This window comes from Grammomys surdaster, unplaced genomic scaffold (genome assembly GCF_004785775.1).
Source record: "Grammomys surdaster isolate TR1022 unplaced genomic scaffold, NIH_TR_1.0 126048, whole genome shotgun sequence".
NCBI lineage: Eukaryota > Metazoa > Chordata > Mammalia > Rodentia > Muridae > Grammomys > Grammomys surdaster.
In genome coordinates this window covers 156-26,009 of record NW_021620860.1, presented here as the reverse complement: position 1 = coordinate 26,009, position 25,854 = coordinate 156, and the positions used below count along the sequence as shown (strand labels likewise).

General features: G+C 41.7%; 3 protein-coding genes across 6 annotated transcripts; all 3 read right to left on the bottom strand.

The window, feature by feature from the left end:
* Nucleotides 1-4,975: 4,975 nt before the first annotated feature.
* On the bottom strand, nucleotides 4,976-5,560 carry LOC114610446 (keratin-associated protein 4-6-like). 4 transcript variants are annotated; one of them, XM_028755001.1, is made up of 2 exons: nucleotides 5,382-5,560; nucleotides 4,976-5,291 (listed from the first exon to the last, which is right to left on the bottom strand). In XM_028755001.1, the coding sequence occupies exons 1-2, from the start codon at nucleotides 5,558-5,560 to the stop codon at nucleotides 4,976-4,978; spliced, it is 495 nt and encodes a 164-aa protein (XP_028610834.1). The 4 variants fall into 4 exon arrangements, with proteins under 4 accessions (XP_028610834.1, XP_028610836.1, XP_028610835.1 ...); XM_028755003.1 differs by having other exon boundaries at nucleotides 5,424-5,560; XM_028755002.1 differs by having other exon boundaries at nucleotides 4,976-5,321; nucleotides 5,439-5,560.
* A 6,666-nt stretch (nucleotides 5,561-12,226) lies between these two features.
* On the bottom strand, nucleotides 12,227-12,694 carry LOC114610435 (keratin-associated protein 4-3-like). The gene has a single exon (XM_028754986.1). The coding sequence runs from the start codon at nucleotides 12,692-12,694 to the stop codon at nucleotides 12,227-12,229; it is 468 nt and encodes a 155-aa protein (XP_028610819.1).
* Nucleotides 12,695-22,869: 10,175 nt separating this feature from the next.
* LOC114610527 (keratin-associated protein 4-1-like) lies at nucleotides 22,870-23,376 on the bottom strand. The gene has a single exon (XM_028755123.1). The coding sequence runs from the start codon at nucleotides 23,374-23,376 to the stop codon at nucleotides 22,870-22,872; it is 507 nt and encodes a 168-aa protein (XP_028610956.1).
* Between the last annotated feature and the right edge of the window lie 2,478 nt (nucleotides 23,377-25,854).

Genomic DNA, 25,854 nt, shown 5'->3' with positions numbered 1-25,854 from the left:
GTTGGTTGTTACTTGGTTGTTGTTGGTTACAGATTGTTAAGTAGTCATATGCGTAGAAGAAACAGCAAGAAGTTAGATATCCTAAGGTGAAGATTAAAGTTGTCCAAAGGAACTTGACATCCTAAATCAGCATGAAGTAACTAACATTCTTATCACTCCCTTTCCCTTCTACCCATTTTTCTCTATCTGGTGTTAGGGCACTTAAAGGGTGGAAGAAGAAAGAACCCACAAAGTAGAAAAATTCTGGCTACAGTATCTATCTACCAAAAGCCCAGTGGAGAACCTCTGTTTCCTCAAGTAGGATTCCTACATGTCTTTCCTGACCACACCTACCGCCTCCTTCCCACCTTCCCTCCTTTCTTCCCTCCCTCCCTGACTCCCTCCCTCTACCACAGAGTCACTGTCCCAATTTTTGAAGTAGTCTTTTTAAATTTCTTACATTCAAAATTCAATCACCTAAGCATGCATTTTAAACAATTAAGTCTAGTTTTACTGTTTTTAATGTTCTACAATACGATGCCACTCTATGCGTTTTTAAGCATTATGTTCAGTGTTTCATACTGTCTTAGATAGACAACTTCAAAGGTGGCCTCAGTTATGTTCACTTCATGGTATATATGGTTGCTAAGCTTTGATCATGCAGTCCATCCACCAAATTTTATATGTTACAGTCTGCATGTTGTAGCACAGAGGGCAAACATTAGGAGGTTGTGAATCTGAAAGGGGAGGAACCACAGGAGAGGTTCATAGCTTGTTGAGGCAAGCCCTCCATTGGGATTTGTTTTAGTTAGAGTTTTTGCTTCTGTGATAAACACCATAACCAAAAGCGATTTGGGAAGGAAAGTGTTACTGAAAGACATCAGGACAGGAACTCAAGCAGTACAGAAACCTGGAGGCAGCAGCTGATGCAGGAAACCATAGAAAAGTGTTGCTTTACTGACTTGCTCCTTATGACTTGCTCAGTCTGTTTTCTTACAGAACCCAGGACCACAGGCCCAGGAGTGATCTGGGTTCATCAACCTCAATGATTAATCAAAAAAAAAAATTTCCCTCATGTTTTAAAGTCACTTCCTCTTGCTAGCAAACTCTCTTCTGAAGCTTCTTCCTCTGCCACTGGCTTTGATGAATTCATGTCCAACATGGGACATATTCATGTGACAAAAAGCTGGAGAACCTTCAGACCACACCCACAAAGGTACTGAGGCTCTCATCCCAACAGTGTCAAGGAAGAAGGCATTGTTGGCTATCATAGAAGTGAGCTTAAATTTGAATTCTTTCAGACTGACTCCATAAAGAAGACCCCAATCAACATTTTTCTGGAGCTTATGAACTACTAGGAAGCCAGCAATGCATCAGTGCTGTTTCTGTTCCTGACCCATAGACGCTGTGAGTTACCAGTGTGCAGTGTTGATGCCGCTATGTGTTGTAGAATGACAAGTGGCTAGTGCAAAGAACACTGAGTAAAAGAAGAAGCGACCAAAGGTTGTTGAGAAGTAGATATGCAAGAATATACTTATGCTTGAGGGCCATAAACCCAATAAATGCATTTGACTTCTGTCTAGCCCAAGAGATGCTCTGCTTACTAAGTGATTAGCAATTAAGGGGTCACCAGCATTGTGGAGAAATTCAGAGCAGAGACAATTCACTAACATCCTTGTTTTTATAGGAAGTATTGCTGCAGAATATAGCTCTATGGGAGTAATGGGAATGATAAGATCACAAAGAATCCAGGTAGAACCATTTAGCTCTGAGAATTAATATGGGTATAATTATGGGATGGGTAACCAGTAAGGAATGGTAACTGGAACAGGAGTGGAATGTAACTCACAGCAATCCGTGGATTTTGAAGGAGAACCTGGTGTTCCTAATTATAAGACAAAGGCACCCAATTTTGGAATATCTGCTACTGTAGGCCCTAGAGATATATACATATTAGTGTATTTGTACTCACTTATGTTTTTATTAGCATGTATTAATGGAACAGTAATGGATTTCTTCATGATACTTCATCTAGGTATACAATGTACTTTGATCATACCTCTCTCCCAACCCCTCTCACCCTGCATCTTACCTGGATAGCACAGCAGAGCTGACCCTAGCCTGAGTAGCACAGTAGCACAGGCCCTGGTGGTGTGAGTAGGGGTGTGGGTGAGTTGACCCAGAGGGTGTGAGCAAGGGAGACTTGGCCTGCCACTCATCTACCATGAGATGATAGCATAGGTGCCAGAGTGATGCCCTCCTTCTCACCCCTCACCATCTGTTACAGTGGGAAACCTGGCCCTGGGACCAAAAGAGAGGGTAGCTGACCCTGTCCATCTCTGGCTGCAGCACTTAGCAGAGCAGGCCCTGTACCTTGCCTGGGCAGGACAGTAGAGCTGGTCCTCGTGGAGGGGGCATAGGTGAACCACCCTGAAGACAAGAACCCAGGAGAGCTGGCTCCACCACTCACCTGCTGTGAGGTGATGGGGTGATGCTGTCCCTCCCCTCTCCTCCCCCACTTGCCACCTACAATAGTCAGAAGAGCTGGCCCTGTGGGCATGAGAACAAGAGAGCTATTTCTGTCCCCCTCTAGAGAGTGGGCCCTGCACCTCCCCTGGGCAGCACAGTGAAGCTGTCCCTGATAGCAAAGGCTTAGATGAGCCATCCTCAAGATATGAGAGCCAAAGGGCTTGCCTAGTGCCTCATAGGCTGAGGCACTTGGGAGAGTGAGCCACATGCCTTAACTCTGGAGGCATGGGTGCAATGGGTGCAGGTGAGCCAGCTCTGAGAAGAGCTGACCCTGCCTCCTGCTGATGGTAGCACTGGGTGGCCTAGCTTGAGCAGTGCTAGAGTGCGTGACCTAGATAAGGGTGAGCTGGTGCACTGAGCAACCCAGCTACTACCTAGGCCAAGATCCAGGCCTCTGAATTGGCCCACCCCCAAATCTATAGCATCTGCTAAGGGCTGGTTGGGATGCAAGAAAGGGCCTGTCCTGCTGATCCAAAGCTTCAGGATCTCCATGACACAGGGCAACAACAGGATAACTGAGAGGTGATCCAGTGAGGATTCAGTATTGATGATGTCACAGAAGCCGGAGACTTCAAACCAGGCCATTGACACATTACAATGAACATTTGCAAGTGAAGATTTATGAACAGAGGGATACAGGGATACAGTGTCAGACACCCTGCGACATACTACAGCTTCCATGATGAGATGGTTTCTGTTTTATTTTTCTTTTAGGGTGTGTGTGTGTGCGTGCATGCGTACGTGTGTGTGTGTGTGTGTGTGTGTGTGTGTGTGTGTGTGTGTGTGTGTTTTATTTTGTAGGGAAGGTTGCAAGAGTGAAGGACGGATACGAAGGGACAGGGAGATGGGTGGGACTGGGGTGCATATGTGAAATTCACAAAGAATCAATAAAAAGCTAAAACCACTCTTGGTGGAAGTCAGATTAACATTATCTAGTATGGAATGCAAATAGAGCCCTAAAGATATCAAAGTTAGAGGAGACAAGAGAGAAATATAAATTCACCGTTTTAACCTCAGTTCTCTTGAATCTCCCGCCCTTTGTCACAATATGTCCTGTAAGGATGTAGAGCTTCGGGATGCCTGATACTGATTCACAGAGACTGACTGCACTACCATGGTGAAGGCGGGACCCTGATCAACAGAGAGGAGCATACCTTAGCAATGATGACCCAAGGAGCAGTACTGGCAATTTTAGTTGGCGTGCTAAGTGTAAATGTCCAAGAATAACATCTAGGGTTAAATAAAAATATAATAACCACTGGCTCAGAACTCTCAGGACATGACCTATGTGGCTTTTCAAGGCAGGCATCTGATACACCTACTGTACCTTTCCCTTCTGATTCTGACTAATGGGCTGGAGTAACTAGAAGACGGAGGTGTACAGGTGGGTATAGGATGTTCTGCTCAAGGATGCTCTACCCTTTATCTCAATGGTCCTCATCCTTAGACAAGTGTGAGCACACAATACAGGTGGCTCACACTACTCATTTGCTGTGTGCTGTGTTCTCAGGGGTAACCGTTTTTACACGCATATGCTATACGTGTCTGTTCCTTTCCTCTTATGCCAAGTGGCCACAGATGGTGATAACTGAGTATATGTGCAAAGAAAGGGCCAGACTTTGCCTAAGAAAGGGAGGGCTGTAGTCCTGCTTGCATTCTAGAATCTTCCTGTTGCATGATGTCAAGCGGGTTGGCATTTATGGAAGGCACCCTGTATCTCTACTACTGTAATCTATTTCCTAGAAATTTCTTTCAGGTTCCTTTGGAGAGCCTTTTCTTGTTAATGTTTCCTCCAAACGTTCCTGTTTAAGGTTCTGCTTTTACTAAACACAAAAAAAGCACACACTTCTTGTTGTGGCAGCCCGTTCAATACAACCGGCTTCTGTACAATGCCCATTGATATCCCCTTAAGTACCTGCATGAGCACAGAGGTTTGAGCTCTCCTGCCTAAAGCCTGGCCTTTGTAGGAGACTGCCTGCAGGAGACATCCAGGTACTGGATCTAAGCATCCGTATTTATGCTTTCAAATAAAGATATCTGCAGATGAGGAGCTGGCATGCATGCCACTGCCTCCTGTGGTTCTTTTTGTTTTCAGATATGGCCTACAGAAGAGCTGGTACATGACAACAGAAAGGAAAAAGAAGACAAAATGGCTTTATATTTCTATGGCTGCAAATTTGCGTTTATTTAAGTTGTAGGAATAACTCCATTTTAGGAAATATGGCAGATAACAAGTATTTCCATGGGGGGTCACATAATAGTTTTAAGGAATCTAAAGGAAATTCAAAGTTGCTTTCATATAGGAAAGAGAGAGTATGAGTGAGAGATAGGGTATATTTGTAGGCAAAAACAGCATGTTAGTCAACTGGAATTAAGGGTTTACATCTGGTGTCTTAGCATTCAGCTCGCAGGTGCTCTCTATATGGAATGTTGGTTGGGGGAGAACAGGGACTGTGGGTGAGAGCCCTCAGCAACAAGAACAACTAGAACAAGCTGGGCGACAGCAGGTGCTCTGGCAACAGGTGGGCCTGCAGCAGCTGGACACACAGCAGCTGGGACGGCAACAACTGGAGATACAGCAGCTGGGGCGGCAGCAGGTAGGTTGGCAGCACACAGATTGGCAGCAGCTGGGCCTGCAGCAGCTGGACACACAGCAGCTGGGTCTGCAGCAGCTGGACACACAGCAGCTTGGGCGGCAGCAGGAAGGCCTACAGCAGCTAGAAATGCAGCAGCTGGGGCGGCAGCAGGTGGGCTGGCAACACAGAGACTGGCAGCACTGGGGTCTGCAACAGCTGGACACACAGCAGCTGGGTCTGCAACAGCTGGACACACAGCAGCTGGGGCGGCAGCAGCTGGGGCGGCAGCAGCTGGACACACAGCAGCTGGGCCTGCAGCAGCTAGAAATGCAGCAAGGCCTGCAGCAGCTGGACACACAGCAGCTGGGGCGGCAGCAGGTGGTCCTACAGCAGGTAGTCTGACAGCAGCTGGGCTGGCAGCAGCCTTGGCCACAGCCCTCCTCAGAGCAGACAGAGCCACAACAGGAGCTGACCATGATGTCAGAGGTGGAGGATCTGGATGGGTTTACAAGAAGGTGGGTTGGAAGGTTTGGAAGTGGGAGTCTTCCTGCCCACATCCCCTTTTATACCCTGCTGAGGGGCTGCTGTCCTCATATGCAGCATTCTTTCCTTGTTATTGTCTGTGTTGATAAATATTATATGATTATAAAATTAAACAAGATTGTTTTCCTGGTTACATTTTCAGATGGGTAGGAAACATGATGTCTCTTCCTGATGTGTTAGAGTTCCTCTGTCAGCACTTCCGAATTACCTTTCTAACTTGACATCATCAAAGGGCACTGCCCCATAACAATTTACCTCTTGATGTTATACATTTCAGTCTCTGTTCACGTGACACAGTCTATCTATCCTGGTGTGACAATGATTCTTCTTGCATATAATTGTTTCTGATTACCCAGGGGAGTAAATTCATGGTACAGTCTTAATTGCCCATTTGTTACTGGTAAGATTGTCAAAAACAAAAAACAAACAAACAAACACAAATCCAACCCCCCCCCAAAAAAAACAGTTTGAATGTGAGAAGCGGGACACTAAAGTATCCCCTGCCAGTTGTGATTCAGAGTTTACATTTTCACACAGGAAATACAACACTGTCTTCAGATACAATAATGAGATATGAAATGTTGATGCTACCTTTTTGCCAAACTTATTCTTAGGGAAAGCTGGCTACCAAGTCTAGCTACACCGTGAAATCCAGTCTCTTGGCTCATTGCTGTGGGTGGAGCTGATTTTCATTGTTGAATATTGTCTTTTCTGGCTTCAGTGGCCACATTTATCCATCTGCCCCCCCCTTTTAGAGTATACTTGCCTACCCCCACCCTAGTTCACTGTGTGCTTGCCTGTTGCTTTAACTTGGATCCTGTCATGTTGGGTTGGGCCCAGAAAGCCCAGATGCTTTTCTGCTGTTTGTCTGGGTTGTCATCAGTGTTTACTCTCTCTCTAGTTCTAGTTTCCACAAACAGGAGATGATAGGGTACAGATTTCCAGCTCAGAGGACATCAAGAGGACCTGAGGAAGGAGATCCTGGCTTTATGTCATGATCTTCCAGGTTCATGCCATCTTTCATTTCAGGTCACTTTGGACGATAATGCCTGTGTTAGGCTGGTCTCTCTGAGAACACACACATATAACTCCAGGCTGGTGTCAGTCTTCCCATAAACTCTATTCTTCTGAATGTCTGGAGATTGTGAATTTAGAAAAGAGTAGCTGTGCTGAGTGGAGAGTTGTTGTCTCCAAATTCTTAACTCTTGCTCACACGAGAGAAAACACTAACAGCGATTAACATGGTTTCAGAGGCAGTCAAATCCCAAAACTAACTAACTAACTAAATAAATAACTAGCTAACTAACTAACTTACTAACTAACCAGGTCACCACCATTAAGGTGAGCAATATTAGGAAGAGTGAATGCATCTAAATTTCTTAGGAATTTTTAAGGAATTCTTAAGAAATTCTTAAGGAATTTTTAAACAACCTATAATCCCTGAGATTGTGCCCAACCTTATCAACTTTTAACCAGGCCTAATATGTATATCAAATTAGCATGTCACTCTTGCATTTAAGAGAAAAAAAATGGGTTCACACTGGGCATTGTAGTGCATGCCTGCACTCTCAGCACTTGGGAGGCTGAAGGAAATCCATGAACGTGAGGGCAACCTTAGCTACATCGTCAAACTGTGATTACCTGGAGCTTCCTAGAAAGAACCACAGAAGAAGAGGAGCTGAGACCTATTGGTGTAGAAGTAACTACTGTACCTTCCTAAGACACTGATGTGACTTATAATAGCAAATTCTTGACATTTCACACTGTAGTAAGTTCAGGGTTAGTTCACTCTGCCAACCATCTGCAGACTTTGAACCCTGAAACATTAAAGCTCTTGTGTGCAAATATTCATACATTCACAAAGTGTGGTATTTTCTATCAGAAGACATAGTTCTCCTCTCTGACCAGCCTATAAACCTAGCTGCAAAATGTGCTTAATTCCACAAACCAGAAGACTGGAAATGAATGTGGTATATGGAGATTAAAGTAAATACGATGATGGCAACATGACTAATGTGCAACAAATGAAAAAACTCAGGAAACGGGGCTCCACGAAGAGATACTAGAATCAATCAATGGCATGAAGCATGAAGCACTCTGTGTGAGGGACCTGTCCCAAAGGACTGTGGGGTGTTGAGAGAGGGTAAGTGGGCATCTCAGAACAACATGTGACTCACTCTGTGAGGCTGACCTGTGGAATGGGTTGCCCTGTGGTAGTCATTGGAGAGGCTTAAGGATGAGGTGGTGTTGCTGGGGAAGATTCAAGAACCAGATGGAGATGCGATGACTTTGAGATTCCCTTCCCCTCTGGCACTTAACAAGCCTAATTGAATCACAATGCTCCTGTAAGGCTCTCTGGTACTTGGCCTATTTCTGTTCCAATCATGGTCCTTATTGCTAAACTTATATAGCCAGTTTAATAACCTGGGCTGCTGATTGGACCTCTAGATTGTCTAGTCTCCTGAGCCTGTATAGTGTACTGGCCCTAAAGAATGTAGCTCTCGTGACACCATTCTGTTGGAAAGTCATGTACTTTTTCTTTTGTTGTAGGAGGGAGGAGAATTCTCCCAGTTGTTGTGGGGCAAGACCCAGATGACCACACTACAGTTCCCAGTCTAATACCACAGAAGATCTTGCTTTTTAGTGAAAATATGGCCCTCAAGTAGTCCTGATGACTAGTGACTACCCATGACTCAATGGATATCACAACTATTTTCAGCATTTCTGTTCCCCCACCACCACCATAGAAATCTCAGTTTCCTGATTGAAATGTTCATCCATGTTGCCAATCACCAACTCCTCGGCTGCCTAAACTTCTCATCATGTCCACGTCTGACCTTGCCTCTCTACATGGCTATCTCTGTGTCCATTTCCCATCTAGACACTGGAGCAGAGCATCCCAGGCTCTGTGGCTTGTGACTGTTCCTTCTTTATAGGTCCCCAAAGTAGCTGAATCTCAAATAGTAGTCCTCACCCAAGACTGTGGCTGATGGCACTCTGAGGTATGGGGAGTGACAAAAATAGATTCTCTCTCCAGTGCTGGCCTGACATGCAGGAGTCATTGTCACACCTAATCTCCATATTTGGATTTAAGATTGTGAGAACCATGGGCTTATCCTAGGGTTATGATAGCCAGGCAGAGAAGGAAGTTGATTTAATTTGCTTTCTGTGGCTATGATAAACTCCACAACCGAAAGCAACATTAGGAAGAAAAAGTTTATTTTAGCTTACAGAGTACAATACATCATCAAAGGCAGGATCTCAAAACAAGAGCACAGGAAGAAACCGCAGAAGAAGATTACTCACAGGCTTGCTTCCGGGCTTACATTCAACTACCTTTCTTATATCTCCTAAGACCAACTACCATGGGGTGGCCCAGCCCACGGTGGCTTCTCACATTAATCAACAATTAAGAACATACCACACAGACACAACCACAGCCCAATCCACTGGAGGCAATTCATCATCTGAGGCTCTCTCTCTCAAGGTGCATCAAGTTGACAACCAAGGTGAACCATCACACTGGCTTACCATGTACTTGAGGCTTTGGTTTTCTTCCTTCTAGGAGCTGAGCACAGTTTCAACACTTTTCCCTGTGTAGCATTTCTATTTCTCTGGCCAAATGCCAGATTCAGAAAGATAGATGTCACATGTTTTCTATCACATCCAGAGTCTAGCATTTGGGCTGTGTGCAGCTCAGTGGTATAGGGTGCTTGCTTGGCATATGCTAAGTTTAGAGTATAGATCTATGTATATTATATCTACACACATAGGCTCACACACACATGCATGCACACACACATGCACATACTCATGTACACACACCATGATTGTAGAAGGAGGAATATTTGGGGAGAGGAAGGTAACCATTGCAGGAATGAGTGAGATAGAGAATGGTAATGCAGGTTAATGTGATTAGAGTATAATAAGTGGATGTCGATAACATTTTTAACAGAAAGAAAGAAGCCCCGCAATGTTCTATATTTGTATATATACAAATATATGTATATATTTTTGTTGAACATATGACTTTTTTGATTGAATAACATCCACTGTATATATACCATAATTTCCTTATTCATTTACCTGTTAATAGATATCTAGGTTGATTTCATTATATTGGCCAATGAGAACAGCTTTACAATAATTATGCATTTGCAGATATCTCTTTTATATTATGATTCAGTTTCCCTCAGATAAGTACTGGAGTAACATAACAGGATTGTAGGTTTTCTAGTTTTGGTTCTTGGTCTACCAAGAACCTATATACTGGCTTCTATAATGGCCCCACTCATTTACCTTCTCAGCTTTAGTAGAGGGCGACCCACTTCTCCCCATATCTTCAACAGCATCTGTTGCTTGTTTTCTACATGGCAGCCATTCTGACTTGGGTAAGGAGTCTCAGCGTAGTTTTTATTTGGATTTCCCTGATGAATTGACATGTTGTGTATTTTAAATACACATTTAGTCAGCCATTTGTACTTCTTTTAAAATTTGTCTGTTCAGTTTACTCGTTCATTTCAGATTGGATCATTTATTCTTTCAATGGCATACACTTTTAGTTTATTACATAATCGGGATATCAATCCTTTTGGATATCAATCCTTTCTCAAATGAAAGAGTCACTTTTCTGTGATAATAAAGTCCAGTTTGAATAAAAGTCTTATTTACAAAAGACAATTTAATTTTTCAGGTCTAAGGCTCCCTCTGTGTCATGGGGAAAAAAAACAGAAATGTAGACAGAATAAAATTTCAAGTACAACTTGTCAATAAACATGTGAAAAATGTTACACAAAGATTCTACACTCCAGAAAGAATGATTGTCATAAAGAAAATAAAATAGGGTTGAAGGAAAGTATAGCTCAGTGATAAAATGAAAGCATAGTGTGCACAAGATTTGGGATGAGCTCTCTGAACAAAAGAAAGGAGAAGAAGAAAGGAAGGAAGGGGAGAAAGAAGGAACAGGAGGTTGGGAGGGGAGGAGAGAAAAGAGAGGGAGGGAGAGAAGGAGGGAGGAAGGAAAGGAGAAAAGAAGGAAGCCTGGCAGACAGGCAAAAGGTACAGAAAGTACACTAACAATAAGTGCTGGTGAAAACATGGGGCAAGGCAAGCCTTAGACATTGCTGGTGAGGAACATAAATTGGTCAAGCCCCTATGGAATTCAGTATGGAAATAAAGTTCTGCAGCTAGTTAACCGCTTTAGATCCCTTGACTAGCTCAAAGACTGGGCAGTTCTAATCCTCTCCATGGCTAGCACACTTTTCCTCCAGTACTCCTGGATTAACACCCTCTAATTCTATATTTTATATTTGTTGCCCTGGCTCCTTTTGGGCAGCCCCCTAGACTTTCTTGCCCATGATGCTTCTGGGCAGCACTTCCAGGGGCCACATTTCTTCTCACCTATATTTTGGCTGATTTTCCTTCTGCAACAATAAATCTGATCTGTCTCCCTCCTAATCATGGTGATTCTCCCTTTCCTCTTTCTCAGTTCCTAGCCCACACAAATCTGAAGGTCCCCCCTCAGTCTCCTTGTCCAGCTATTGACCATTGGCTCAATATTGATCAATCAAAAACCAATTGGGGGCAAGGACCTTCAGTGTTTGGACATGCAGATTCTTGATTTGGGGGACCAGGTTAATTCAAAGCATTAGAACCAATCCCCAACAGAGATACCTCAATGACTAAAAGCAGGCCCACCATGTGACTTAACTATCCAGTCCTGGTTTGTACACAGAGGACGCTAAGGTAGAACACCATGGAGATGTGTATACCCGTACGTATTGTAGTGCTATTCACAATAATCAAGTTGTTCGTTGGACCAAGGATCCATGTTCAATGGACCAGACACTATTCAGCAGGTGCATAAATAAAGAAAATGTCAGCTATAAACACAACAAAGTTTATATAACTTGTAAAAGAATAAAACTATGCTATTGGCAGGGAAATACATACATTAAGTCAAATATATCTAATTCAGAAAGAAAAAATTGCATATTTTCTTTTATCTATCATTCTAGATTATATATAGATAAATGAGTGTGTTGTGTATATTTGACATGAACGTGGAAGATGAGATCCAAGGGAAAGGAGGTGAGAGGAGGATAGGGGGATAGGGAAAAATAGGCTGAAAATGCATGATATGCTTGAAAAAGATTGTCCTTGTGAAACCTAGCACTATGCATAATAAATTTGAACCAATAAAGAATCAATAAGAAGAATGAGAGATGAGAACATTTTATGCCCTTGAAGGCTAAAAGTTTTATTGGGAAATATCAAGCAAGCTACAAGAAAAAAAAAATCTAATGGGGGGTGGGGGGAGGGAGAACATTAGAAAGGGAAAATATCTAGAAATAAAACAGTTAACAACTTGTACTTTGAAACAGTAAGGAATTCTAAAACAACATGAACAATAATTTGACTACAACTCAGACGTATTAGTACCAAAAGTTATTTTTAAAAGAGAATAAATAGTAACAGACACTGGGCTTTTCCAAATCATTCCATGAATCTATATGTTCATAGCATCAATATGTCACATGTCCTATTGAACAGAAACATAGTCTAAAGGGCAAAAAGAGAACTGATCCAAGCCAAGACACTTAGCAACAAGAACCACCACAGCATCTGGGGAAGCAGTAGATGGGCCTGCAGTAGCTAGGTCTGCCACAGCTGGAAACACAGCAGGTGGGCTTGCAGCACACAGACTGGAGACAGTTCGACCTACAACAGCTGGGCACACAGCAGGTGGGGTGGCAACAGGTTGGCCTGCAGCAGTTAGGTCTGCAACAGCTGGAAACACAGCAGGTGGGCTTGCAGCATACAGACTGGAAGTAGCTTGGTCTACAACAGCTAGAAACACAGAAGCTGGGATGGGAATAGTAGGGGCGGCAGCCGGTGGGCTGGTAGCACACAGATTGGCAGCACTGGGGTCTGCAGCAGCTGGACACAGAGCAGCTGGGGTGGCAGCAGGTGGTCCTACAGCAGGTAGTCTGGCAGCAGCTGGGCTGGCAGCAGCCTTGGCCACAGCCCTCCTCAGAGCAGACAGAACCACAACAGGAGCTAACCATGGTATCTGAGTTGAAGATTGAAGATGGATTTCCAAATGAATGTATGACTTGAATCTGGACATCTCTGTGCCCTGGATCCCCTTTTATACCCTGCTGGGGGCACCCTTCCTTTTTGTTATTAACCATACCACCATATCATCAGATTGGGCAATTACATTTTCTACATTTGATGGAAGACACTGTCTTGTTTTCCCAATGAATTTAAGGCTTATCCCATCGACTTCCTGATGGATTACACACTTAGTGCACTCATCATGGTTCATGTACTGAGTAAGTATCCCAAACGAAGTGTGTTGATGCTCACTCCATCCGTTCTTTCCTCCTGAATCATTTTATCTTCCCTTCCTTGTGCTCTTTGTGCACATTTAGAACTCTTCAGCTTCTCCCATAGAGGATGGTCTGTGAAGGCTGACACTCAGCAGTCCAGGTGTTGCTCTTCCCTGATTGGGCTCACATCATGCCTACCATAGTTTTAGCATTCTGTAAGGAAAACAGACCTAACAAGTCTGATAAAATATTCTGAAATCTCAAAGGCATTGAAAGGCAGGCTAAAATATGTACAGTGTAGTCAGTTGTAACCCAAAATAGTCAGTAAGCAACAACAGAAGAAACCCCAGGACACTCAATCTATTCCCACCCCTCTTCCTGGACTTGAGGAATTTCACAGGTTTTCTGTTTTTGAAGTCAATGTATCTAACAGCCTGGGATTTGCACAGGCCTTGTTCAGGACTGTGTAGGTCTTATGTAAGTAACCTCAGCTGTTTCTGCTAGTCAAGTCCAGAGGCTGGCACTTCACAGCATTCCTCTACATCCTTCAGGTAATATGTTCTGTCTGTCCACTCTTTATGGTGTTCCTTGAGCCTTGGAGCTGGATGGCAGGGGCATGCATAGATGTTCCAACTCTGGCTGCATAGTCACAAAAGGACTCCTGATCCTCCCCACCATAGCGAAGGAGCTGGAATCACTTTTCTGTAGGGGTGGTGACCATTACTAGGTTACCCATGCCTCACTGGATGATCCTACACCCATGAATATATAAGCAGCACCAGCTGGGCCAAATGGTTATTAAAAAAAAAAAAAAAGAGGAGATTTGTTGGGAATCAAGTAGAGTTAGAGGGAGGGAGATGAAGGTACATTGTAGACATGCATGACATTTTCAAGGAATTATTTTTAAAAGTCATGTTTTTTTTCTGGAGTGAACATTGGAATCAATATTGGAGTCCGTAACAAGGCTTATATTACTAAGAACATTTACATTGACATTGACATGAATTATATTTATATTTTTATAAATACAATATATGATAGAACATGATTATTTTGAACATGTAGAGGGAGAGATTGATATAGGTGTTGCTAATTATAAAGTAATTAAATAGTAGGTTTTATAAGAAACTACTTATATATTATAAATTATAATTTTTTATTATTATATAAGATATATTTAAATTATATTATATTTATTTACTTATATATTATATACATAAGTTCATAGTTATATACAAATATATAAAGTACATATATGCATTAAATTTAATATATAATATATTAAATTATATAAATATATATAAATTATAAAATATATTCAATAATAGTTTCTTATAATGAAACTATTGTTTAATTTTATTCTATTAAAAAAGTTTAACTTTCATCTGATTGCTTTTCTTCTCAATTTTTCACAAGATGACTCTTTTCTTTATAAACCAGAAAATTTTTAAAAAATATATAATCATGTCTTACCATGTAATCATACCTTTGCCATAACCTTATAGGGCTATGGATTTGGATATTCCAGGCCAGCCTAATGGTCAGCCATCAGTACAAGTTCAGGCAAACCAGTTGAGATACTGAAGAAGTTTGTCAGGTAAGCAGCCATTGACTATAATTCCCTAAGAGTCCTCTTCAATACCACATCCCTGTGACCCAGTAAGAAACAGTTAAAACAACACAGTGGGGTTCAAGTCCAAGTGGGTGCTATAGTTAAGACTGATGTCTGTTCTGATTAGTTGATGACCTTAAATTACTATTTTGTAAATATTTTAAATCTTGCTCTTGTCATAAAATTCTGATCTCCACTGGTGCACTTCAAGAGAGAGCATTCTCCTAAGTCACACACATCTTGAGCCTGCTGGTAGACTGGAAAGCAATGTCTTGTTGGGGATTAGGGGAGCTTACTACAAACCAGAGGAGTAGCAAATAGAGTCTTAATCAGGAGGGCTGACTCAGAGAGTCTGGGGAAGAGTCTAGAAACTTTGTCTCTATTCTTTTCCCCACCTCCTGTGACATCCCAGTACATAACTAGAGTTTCTACACCCCAGAATAAGATGCCAAAGTAGAGCATAGAAATGTGGCAACTTTACAACTTAAAGATGGAAAGATAAGTCAAAAGCACAAAGGGAATGAATTGATCCAGGAGTCAACGAGACAGAGACTTAGAAAGATCTCAGGGAAACATTTTTAATACAATATTTTTAATGGTGCTTTGAGACTATGTACATGTATACAATGTATTGTGATTGTATTCATCTCCCACTTCACCCATACCTGCTCCAGATCCACCTCCATCACCCTACCCTCAAGTCCTCTTTTCTTTAACCCACTGAGTTCATTTGTACTGCCCATATACTCATGGCTGTGAGGCTCTGGCCACTGGAACATGGTTGAACTACTAGGAGCCACATACAAGAAAGCTGACTCTCCCTCAACTACCACAGATCCTCATCTAGGAGTGAGGTCTTCATGAGCCCTTCCCTACTTTATGCTGGAATATTGTTCATTGGCATGATATTGTATGGGTCTTGTGCAAGCATCCCCAGCAGTCTTTCCCTGCCTCACATGAGGTACAAAATCATGTATCCAACCTTCCTCCTGCAAGGAGTGGGTCTACTAGTTGAATTCCTCAATATTTATAGCTCTCACAGAGAGTCTAGCTCCTAAGTCATCTAACCCTGAGAAGGGCTGGGTTCATATTTATCAGTCATCTAGGACAACAAGATGGCTTTAAACATGCAGGTAAGCACTTGCAACTGCAATCCATTGACACTCCACCCTCAACTCAGCTTCCCCATGCAGAGGTTGACTGTATACTCTCAGAGCTGATGCCCCAGAGTCAAGCCTTTAACTAGCTTCCAAGTGGGACCCAGCAGTACATGTAATTAGTAGGACTTATGAGCCTGGTCCCTACCCCCACGAAACCAAGTCTACAGCCTCTCCCTGAAAGGAGTTTGACCACACATCAAGCATTCCAACTTTTATAGCTCCCATCAAAGGGACTAGCTCCTAAAGACAAGAGTCCTCAGGAACCATAGGGATCAAAGAGGCAATTTCAAAGAGGTTTAGGAGCAGTGTTTATTTCTCTAGTTCAATGCACACCTAGCAGATAAAACTACCCAGCTCCCATTGCTTTCTGGAATGATCTTAGTCTGAAGTCCCAAATTCCCCAGCTGTCCTCCATATGTCAGAATTTTAATTAGCCTTTTAGCCTTGGAGCTGATCATGACCACAACTTTGAGAGCCTACGCAGTAGGTGGATAAACATTTCCCACAACCCCTGGCCCAGACTTTCCCCAGAAATAAATACCATGCTCCAGCTAACCTGTCTGCCTCTGACAGCTGGTGAGTGAGGGTATTCAGTAGTTGTGTAAAAGACTAACAATCCTGTCATAGGAGTCAGGACTGAAAGAGTGTGGAGGGGCCTTAGATGTTATACCCAGCTTTGTACTGAGTAAGGTCAGGATAAAAAGACAGCTCCTGGCTTGTCTCTGAGGATCAAGGAAGTAGACCATACAGGGACCAAGCCAACTTTCTAGCTTCTTGAGTGACGAGGCTTTGCCTCACATCTTGGAACACTGATGTACTTGTCACACTTGAATTTCCCAGGGAACTACTAAGAGTGAGACAGATTTTATGAAGAGCAAAAGTTGAGAAGCATTCTGAGTCTCCATCTACCCCAAGGAGGCCAGTCTGGAAAGACTGGACCAGGGGTGGCAGGTAGAGGCACTCTACCTCATATGCAGAAACCAACAGAAAGAGTTGGATAAATATGCAGCCAGTTATGAAAGTTGCAAGAGCTAAATGTTTCAAATTAACTCTAAATTATGTCCAAGTATCCTAACTGGCACATGAAAGGTGTCATGGTTGGTTTGGGAGTTGTTTGTTTGTTTTTGTCAATTTAACACAACTGAGTTATCTGGGAAGAGAACCTCAGTGGAGAAAATGCCTTCATCAGATCCACAAGTCTGTGGGGATTTTCTTGATTGATGATTGATGTGGGGTGACCAGCTCACCCCCATGGGTAGGGTCAACCCTGGGCAGGTGGTTGTGAGTGGTGTCAGAAAGCTGGCTGAGCAAGCCATAGGGAGCAAGGGCAAGCCAGTAGCATTCCTCCATGGCTTCTGCATCAGCTTCTGCCTCCAGGTTTCTGCCCTGACTTCCCACATTGATGGACTACAAGCAGTACAATTAAATAAACCATTTTCCACAGGTTGTCTTTTGTCATGGTGTTTAATCACAGGGATAGAAAGCAATCTAGGAAAAAAGGCATGTAATGTAGGAGGAAGAACTAGAAGCAGTGTTCACCTATACAAACGAAATTGTTATCAGCCTATATATACTGTTAAAATTCTAAGATGGTTATAACACCACAGCAAATACATATAGAGATTATACCATAGAAATTAGAGATGAATGAACACCTATCAAAAATTCTCAAAGAAAACATCACAGAACAAAACCAAAACAACAGCAATGCAACAACGGAGACACAGCAAAAGAGAAGAAACAGCCAAAGCATATCAAGTCTTTTCGCTAACTTCAATGAATCAGAAACAAACAATGATAAGGAAACGAGGGAGTTAACAGCTGTGTGGAAGTGAGCACAACCTTGGCAAAGGAACAAGTCAAGAAGAAAGTTTGGTTCTCATTTGTTGTTTTGATTCTCATTTTTCTAATTTAAGAATGCCCTTTGATTGATTGAGGAAATCAAAGTGACATACCAAAACTAATGAGATACTGAGAAAGAAGTCATTAGAGAAAAAGTGATAAATATCTACATCAAAAAGGGAAAAAAAGCCTGGCATAGGCTATGTGTTCCTGTCATCCCAGTCCTGAGAGGGTGAAGCAAGAACATCAGGTTGAGACTAGCCTGGATGACACAGAAGAAGAGGAAAAGATAAGGAACCTTAAACTGGGATTGTTGGGTAGGAATTGGTTGGTTGGTTGGCTGGTTGGTTGGTTGGTTGGTTGGTTGGTTGGTTGGTTGGTTTTGAGACAGTCTGTTCATGTGTTCTAAACTTGGGTCCTTAAACTTGGGTTCTTAAACTTGGGTCCTTCTGCTTCAGCCTCTTGAGTAGGAAGACTGCAGACATGCATACCACACCTAACTATTTGGCTACAGGTTTGCCTTTTTATTTTTATGACTGTTGTCACATGGTCCTCGAAAGATGTCATCAGTTTAAATGATCTTCACACATACAAATCATCTGGATCTGACACACTGTCATCAGCCCTACAATCACAGCCCTGACTGATCAATCTTCTTCATGATTTTAATTTTCTTCTTGATATACATTTTCTTAATAGCAAGTTCATTTAACTTCCTTTCTTATATCTATTAGCTGTTTGCATTTGTTATTTTGTCTTAGGCAAACCCCTCTCGTACAGCTGTTCTATGTACTTTAAGATACACATGATTTTTTTTATATTAATACCCACACACAAACACACCCCAAGAGGGGCGGGGAAGACTTAATTCTATTTTGATTATAAGGTAACACACAGGCCAAGTAGTGGAATATTGTCCCAACATACAACATTTCCCTTGAATGTATAAGACTCTTAGAATTCAATTACTTTCATGAGAGTGAAATGAGCCGCAGATCATAGTCTTTAACATTTAACAGGTTTCAACAGGAATGGAGATGGAGCCTACCAAAGCCCAGTAACTCACAGCCAGGTTCATAAGAGCAGACATATATTTGTGTATAATGACCTAGAAATGTCCTTGGAATGCTTCCACTGAGTCTAATTAGAGTAGCAAAATGGAACCCTACAGAACTGCTGTAGTCAACAGAAGGAATGGTGCTCAGAAGTTCCTGGCTTTGATGCAGACACTATGCAAGACCGCTGGTACACTACTGGTTCTTTATGACTTGTGTGATAGTATCTCCTCCAAGAAACCCTCTGATGCTGCCCACACCAGCCCTTCCTCAAACAACCCTAACATCATCCCAGCCTGATCATGTGTCATGTCAGTGTGTATATCAGTTATACACAGTCTTTATTCTGTACACTTTCCAGGGAATGATGAACAAATAAAATTGTATATATTGAAAGTGTGTGTGATATTTTGGTATATGTATACATGGTAGAATTATTACAACAAACTAGCTGATATCTTCACCATATCTTGTGCTGAGAATGTTTGGGGTCTACTGCTTTATCAGCCCGAGTCTTGTGGTGTAGTTCTGGTAACTATAGTTATTATTGCTTTTCCAGAATTTACTCATCACACATAACTCAAACTTTATATGCTTTAGTGAAAACCTCCCCACTTCCCATATCTCCCCATTTTACTCTGTCTGCTTCTGGACCTTGACTATTTTCTAATAAATGAGATCATGCACCATTTATATTTCCATTTCTGGCTTACTTTACTCACACAGTTACCCAGTTTGTTTCATGTTGTCATGAATACCAGGATTTCCCATCCCTTCTCTTTGAAAGTATCATAAGGTTACTAGTTCATTTCATAAGATTATAAACATCTAGCCCTTATTCAGTTCATTTTGTCTTCTTTTTTTGTGGCTCATGCATTTGTAAGCTGTACATTTTAGACATGAATGATTTTATTTCTTTGAATTAACATTTGTATATTACACTTCTCTCATAGAATGCTTTTCACATCAATATTACTGCCATAGTCTACCTGGCATGGGTCTTCCTATCAAGTTCAGTTCCCAGATTGCACAGTGAATTATCTAAATAGGATAGGAACTTGGTCTCAGGCAACATATGCTCTTGCTGCAGCCCAAGATTGTTGGTCAGTTCCTAGTAAAAATCCAATGAGAAAAAAGTTACTGTTTTTTTTTTAAAATAAGCTTGAAAGTAAAGTGGGAAATCTGGCTTGGGGAAAAAACAGCTAATGATTTGGCAACTTTCTTTCATATAGAATTTGATAGTCATATAAAAATTTTATTTTCTTTATTTAGATCACAGAAATGCAAACATTTTTCCCAAATAAAAAATAAATGCTAGAAATAAAGTTTACAAATGTTTATGATACCAATAAAGCATTTACAAGGACACCGCCTATCATAAAGAATTCCATAAAAAGGCAAATTATGTGCAATAGCAGGGGCCTGCTCTAGTGAACTAGTATGACACATCAGGTCATCTGACAGAATGCCATGGCCATAGGCATGATAGTTCCATGTGGCATTGGCTTAAAAAAATGGCTTTAAGTAGTTACTTGATGTCATGACCAATGAGTGAATACATACAGTAGCAGGTAACAGGTCAGAACAAGGCCAAGTGTGGTAGACTAAGGAAAAGAATAAGTCTTACACTCAGGCAACATGTTGATTGGCCTGAGAGTAATGGTCAGAAATGAAATTCAACAAGATGATCCACAGGAGAGTGGATGACAACAGGTGGTCTGGCAAAGGACAGGACAGCAGCAGCTAGATTTACAGCAGCTGGACACTCCGCAGCTGGGGCAATAACAGCTGGACACAGCAGCTGAGGCAACAACAGCTAAACACACAGCAGTTGGGGTGGCAACAGCTAGACACACAGCAGCTAGGGTGGCAAGTTGGACACGCTGCAGCTGAGGCAGCAACAGCTGGACACACAGTAGCTTCAAGAGGCTTTTTGTTTGTTCCTCTGGATAGGATCAAGCCCACCAGAGCATTAACACATTTTACAGGATCTAAGGATATCCCAAAAGTACACACTCAGAGCACAACTTTCAAACACAACTTAAGTCCTTCCTTCTTGCAACTTTTAAATTGTTTGATTAAATTTGATTTACTTGTGTGTGTGAGTGTTTGTGTAGGGAGGGCACATACATGCCATTGCATGTGTGTGGAGGTCAGAGGACAACTGTGGGTGTCAGTTCCCTACTTCCTCCCATCCACCAAGCCCTTGGTGGTGTCTTGCTGGCCTCTTCTGTGCAACTTTTTACTTGCCTGCTATTTAACGGACTTGCCCCCAAGTCCCTTCTGGAGTTATCCACACATCCCACCACTAACAGAGAGCATCCCTGCCTGCTCATGACGCATTTAACCCAATGTTACTGCTGTGAAGGCGACTGGGAAGGGGGCAGCACAGTCCATTTTCTGCCGTATTTGCTCCAGGACTGCTGATCTCTTGGCTCATTTTTCTCCTTTTGTTGTGAGAATGTAAACAATCCTTGGCTGCAGATGCCACCACCACTACTCCCTCCTTCTCTTCCTCCTCTTCTTCCTCCTCCTCCCCTTCCTCCTTCTCCTCCCCTTCCTCCTCTTCTTCTTCCTCCCCTTCCTGCTTTTTCTCTTTCTCTTTTGAGCCTATGAGTCTATGACTTGCATACTTCCCTGGCATTTACTAGCTTTCAACTCTTTATTTATAAACATTTTAAAATCCTCCCATATGACCCTTCCAACATCAGCACAGATGTTTTCTCCAATATATCCCATCTGCTTAGATTGTGCCTTTTATTCCTAAGCCCTTATTTCAAGAACTAGACTGTGAGTTTCTTAGGAAGCTACTTGTCTTCAGGTGTCTTATCCTCTGAGTTCAGTGGCCCCGTGAGCCTGCCTAGAGTTTTATAAATTTAAAGGAAAATTATTGTTAATGAAAAAAGTAGGTCATGTTATTTTGAAATATAGTCTCTTTTTACCATATGGATAATAGATTATATGTGCAAAATCAGTTTTCTTTTCTGTTTCGAATTGATATATAAAATTGTATGTATTTATGGGGTACTGTGTGATGTTTTATACCTGTACGCATGACACACTGTTTAAATCTGAGTTCATATATTTACATCTTCAAATATATACTATTTCCCACTGGTGAAAACATCTTCTATCCTTTGTTCCAGGTATTTTTGAAAAATAACAGATTAATCATCTTTAGCAACTTTCTTATGCAATTGAATACTAGAACTATTTAGTTTTTAAAGCTCTATTTATTTATATTTATTTATTGTATGTATGTGGTGTTTTGCCTCCATGTTTGTCAATATACCATGTGTTTGCCTGGTGCCTATGGAGGCCACATGAGGGTGCTGGATCTCCTGCTGTGAGCTGGCATGTGGGTGCTGGGAATTGAACTGGGGTCCTCTAAAGAGCAACCAGACCTCCTAACCACTGAGCCATCTCTCCAGCCCTAGAACTTTTCTATCTCATTGTTTTATAGCGTGTTAACCAGACACTCTTCACCTCTGTCTCTCTATTCTCCCCAGCATCTTGGAGCCACTTTTCTCTCAGCTTCTATGAGGTGATTTCTTTTAGATTCCACCTTTGGGCAATATCATGTGTATTTTCTTTCTGGATCTGGCTGATTTTACTTAATAACATCTTCCAATTCTATTCAATTCTATATTGTTTCAAGTTGCAAAACTCCACCCATTTTATGGGTAAACAGCATTCCATTATGTATAAGGAGTTTTATTGACCATGCATCAGTTGATAGACACAGGCTAATTCTGCTTCCCAGCCATTGTAAATAATCCTACTATAAATGTGGTACTAAGCATGCCTCTAACATAGTAGCAAAACTAGTTTCCTTACTGGTCACAGAGACCCAAACATCTTTTCACCTTGGAAGAAATAGTACTAGAAAATAAACTCTCTTAAAATAAATGAAGAAAGGTATATACATATATATGTTTCTGATATAAGGCATTATTTATTGAAGAATAGTGAACACAGAGTGGTGAAGGTCAAGGGAAGGATGACAGTGGAGACCAGAGGGACACTATCAGCTACACCATGTAGCTGAGTCAGGCATGTATAGGTGAGATCCTTCGAAAATATGAGTGGTACTTAATGTAGCCCTTTCTTCTGCCAGTTTCTTACTGATGTCAGGACAACAAAAGTAGAAGCCATTTAATAGGTGGAAAAGTTAACATAGGTGAGAAGGTTAGATCACTGTGATTATAGCTGCCTCGGGGTTGGTAGTTAGAAGGAAATTCAGCAAGAGGGGCCACAAGTTGTACGGCAGCAAGTGGTCTGACAGCAGACTGGACGGCAACAGCTAGACACTCCACAGCTGGGACGGCAGGTGGTCTGACAGCACACTGGGCGACAACAGCTGGACACTCCACAGCTAGGGCGGCAGGTGGTCTGGCAGCACACTGGGCGGCAGCAGCTGGTCTGACAGCAGGTAGTCTGGCAACAGATTGGGCGGCAGCAGCTAGACACTCCACAGCTGGGACGGCAGGTGGTCTGACAGCACACTGGGCGACAACAGCTGGACACTCCACAGCTAGGGCGGCAGGTAGTCTGGCAGCACACTGGGCGGCAGCAGGTTGTCTGGCAGCTGGGCCTGCAGCAGCTGGACACACAGCAGCTGGGGCGGCAGCAGGTGGTTCTGCAGCAGGTTGTCTGGCAGCAGCTGGGCTGGCAGCTGCTCTCCTGGCAGGGACTTTGATCACAGCCCTGCTCAGAGCAGACAGAGCCACAACAGGAGTTGACCATGATGTCAGATGTGGAGGTTCTGAGTAGATTTCCAAGACAGTGAGTTTCTCAAATATGTGAGTCTCCTTATTCCCTGTCCTCTTTTATACCCTGATGCTGTTACCAGGGTAAAGGTCATTTCCTTGTTTTTGTTTCTCTTAATAGATAAACAGTTACTAAATTAGCTAATTATGGAAGACTCTATGTAAATGTTAAATGGAATGCATTTTTTTCCTCAGGGTTAGGGTTTATCAAATCCAGTCTTTTCTCTTGAGTCACCTCTTTTGTTTCCTTATGCGTATCATCAAATTTCATCTATTCCTATTCTGACTCATCTGACTGATAGTCATAGATGACAAAGCAAACTAAATCTAGCATCCCATGTGTCACCATGATACTAACCTGCAGTGGATCTGTGCCTCTTGTATCTAAAGACACTTTGAAAAATAAACTGTTAAAGTACTAGAAGAAAGTTTGAATTAAGAATATGTGGGGGTAATAAATTTGTGACATGGGCATGAGGACCATCCCATGTTGATATTTCTCAAGAAGGGAATTTGGAATGACAACAAGTATAGGAAGGAACACAGGAATGCCTGCGACTTTTCTCAATTTCTAGAGAATAGTTAGGGTAAATGATGTTCACATATCTCAGTTTTTCTGAAGACAGATAACATTGTTGTGTTTTTCAGACAACTTAAACATGCTGGGCTGTAAAGCAGATTTCTCTGCTGAACTGTAAACTTATAACTCTGTATTATTGTATTGTATTGTTTGGTATTATTGTATTGTATTATATCATAAGTTTGTATTATTACAAAGTACCTGCAATAGTAAAAATGAACCTTTTTGCACACTTTGTTCTCAAGTCCTTCCCTGTCTCAGGTCACCTCTGTTCAGCTCTTAAGGTATTTTCTGGTGATGCTGTCTAACTTCATTTTGTTGGGATAGAAGAAAAACTGCATATTATTTCTACTGTTGAGATCTTCATTGTAGTTTGATATCATTTATAAATAGTCTAAGTATATATGAAAGCTATGGAAATGCAATTTGTTAGACATAAGTTGGGACAGATGGTAACTAGACATAGTATCTAAGATGATAGCAATTCTATTCAAAGTTTTATATCTCTATTCTTCATCTTGAAATAATCATTTATAAAGAAAATTTTCTGAGAGTCAGAGTCGAGGTTGTCATTTTATCATTCTCCTGTGGATTTATCACGGTTAATTTGAAAATAGGCTAAGTGCTTATAAAAACAGGAGAGTTGACCTTTTGGAGATGTGAAAACTGTATTGCAAGGAATTCATAATCAAAGTTAAAGCTAGTACATGTGAGTAACCTTAGCATGTTGACTTGATCTGATTGGACCAAATGCCATGATCATTTATTTCTTTGGCGACAACCATCCTTCTCTGTACAAGGGAACAAAAACAATATAACAAAATATCTCTTCTGCCTTTTGGATAGTAATTCCTTTCATTAAAATATAAATATTTATCTGTCATCTAATTATCTCCTAGTTTGTCTTGGCTTCTACACATTTGTCTGTAATGACATGAAAAAAATTAAGAGTTAATATTTCAATCTTCCTACTATAACATAATAATATAATATAACTGGTATATAATGTTATATACCAGTTATTTTCTTTGTTCATGTGACAGTGACCCAAACTTTTCTCCAAATAAATTGATGGTCAGATATGCTTAATGACCACAAATATTTATGGTATTAAGAGATTAGGTATTTTTTGGGACATAGTCACTCTATCACGTATGATTCCTTAAAAAGTCCAAGGCATACCTGAGATGGTAATATTATGAACTTGGTCAATAAAGTCACATGAACATTTGGTCATGTCAGAATGCCACAGTAATTGACATGGAATTCACTGATTATGTGTTTTATAGTTTAAATAGTTGCTTGTAAAATTAATTCTTAGATCAAGTAGAGTGGCATAATCCCATGTTAGCACTTAGGAAGCAGAGCCAGGAAAATCAGGAGTTCAAGGCCAGGCTTGGCTAAATAAGTCTAGCCTAGGAAACATGAGACCCTGTCTCAAAGAACTAAAACAGTATAAAGTAAAAGAACTTCTTGATGGCATCACCAATTGAGTGATAGATATAGTGCTGGCTCAGTACAAGCACAGAGGTAATGACGAAATCATGAAAAGGGTGGAACACACAATGTAGTAGTGCCCTAGGACTGATGGACAGCAACAATGAGAAACTGGGTAACAGCAAGCAGTCTAACAACAAGTGTTCTGCCAATATCAAGAGACACAGAATTCTCAGCGGAGGCTTTGGCCACACATAGTCCTGGTCAAAGTAGGTGAAACTATAGGAGGTGGCCATAGTGTCCTGGGTGGAGGCTCTGTATGGCTCTTCAGGGACACAAGATTGTCCAGTGTGGAGCTCAGCATCCTGCAGCTGAGTTAGCATCATTGTGTTTGTAATTGTTTTCTGACGATGACCTTCCCAGACATTCTGGTCTTGA

Coding starts and splice junctions, on each gene's coding strand:
- LOC114610435 (XM_028754986.1), bottom strand. CDS start 12,694: ATGGTTAGCTCCTGTTGTGGTTCTGTCTGCTCTGAGGAGGGCTGTGGC.
- LOC114610446 (XM_028755000.1), bottom strand. CDS start 5,560: ATGGTCAGCTCCTGTTGTGGCTCTGTCTGCTCTGAGGAGGGCTGTGGC.
- LOC114610527 (XM_028755123.1), bottom strand. CDS start 23,376: ATGGTCAACTCCTGTTGTGGCTCTGTCTGCTCTGAGCAGGGCTGTGAT.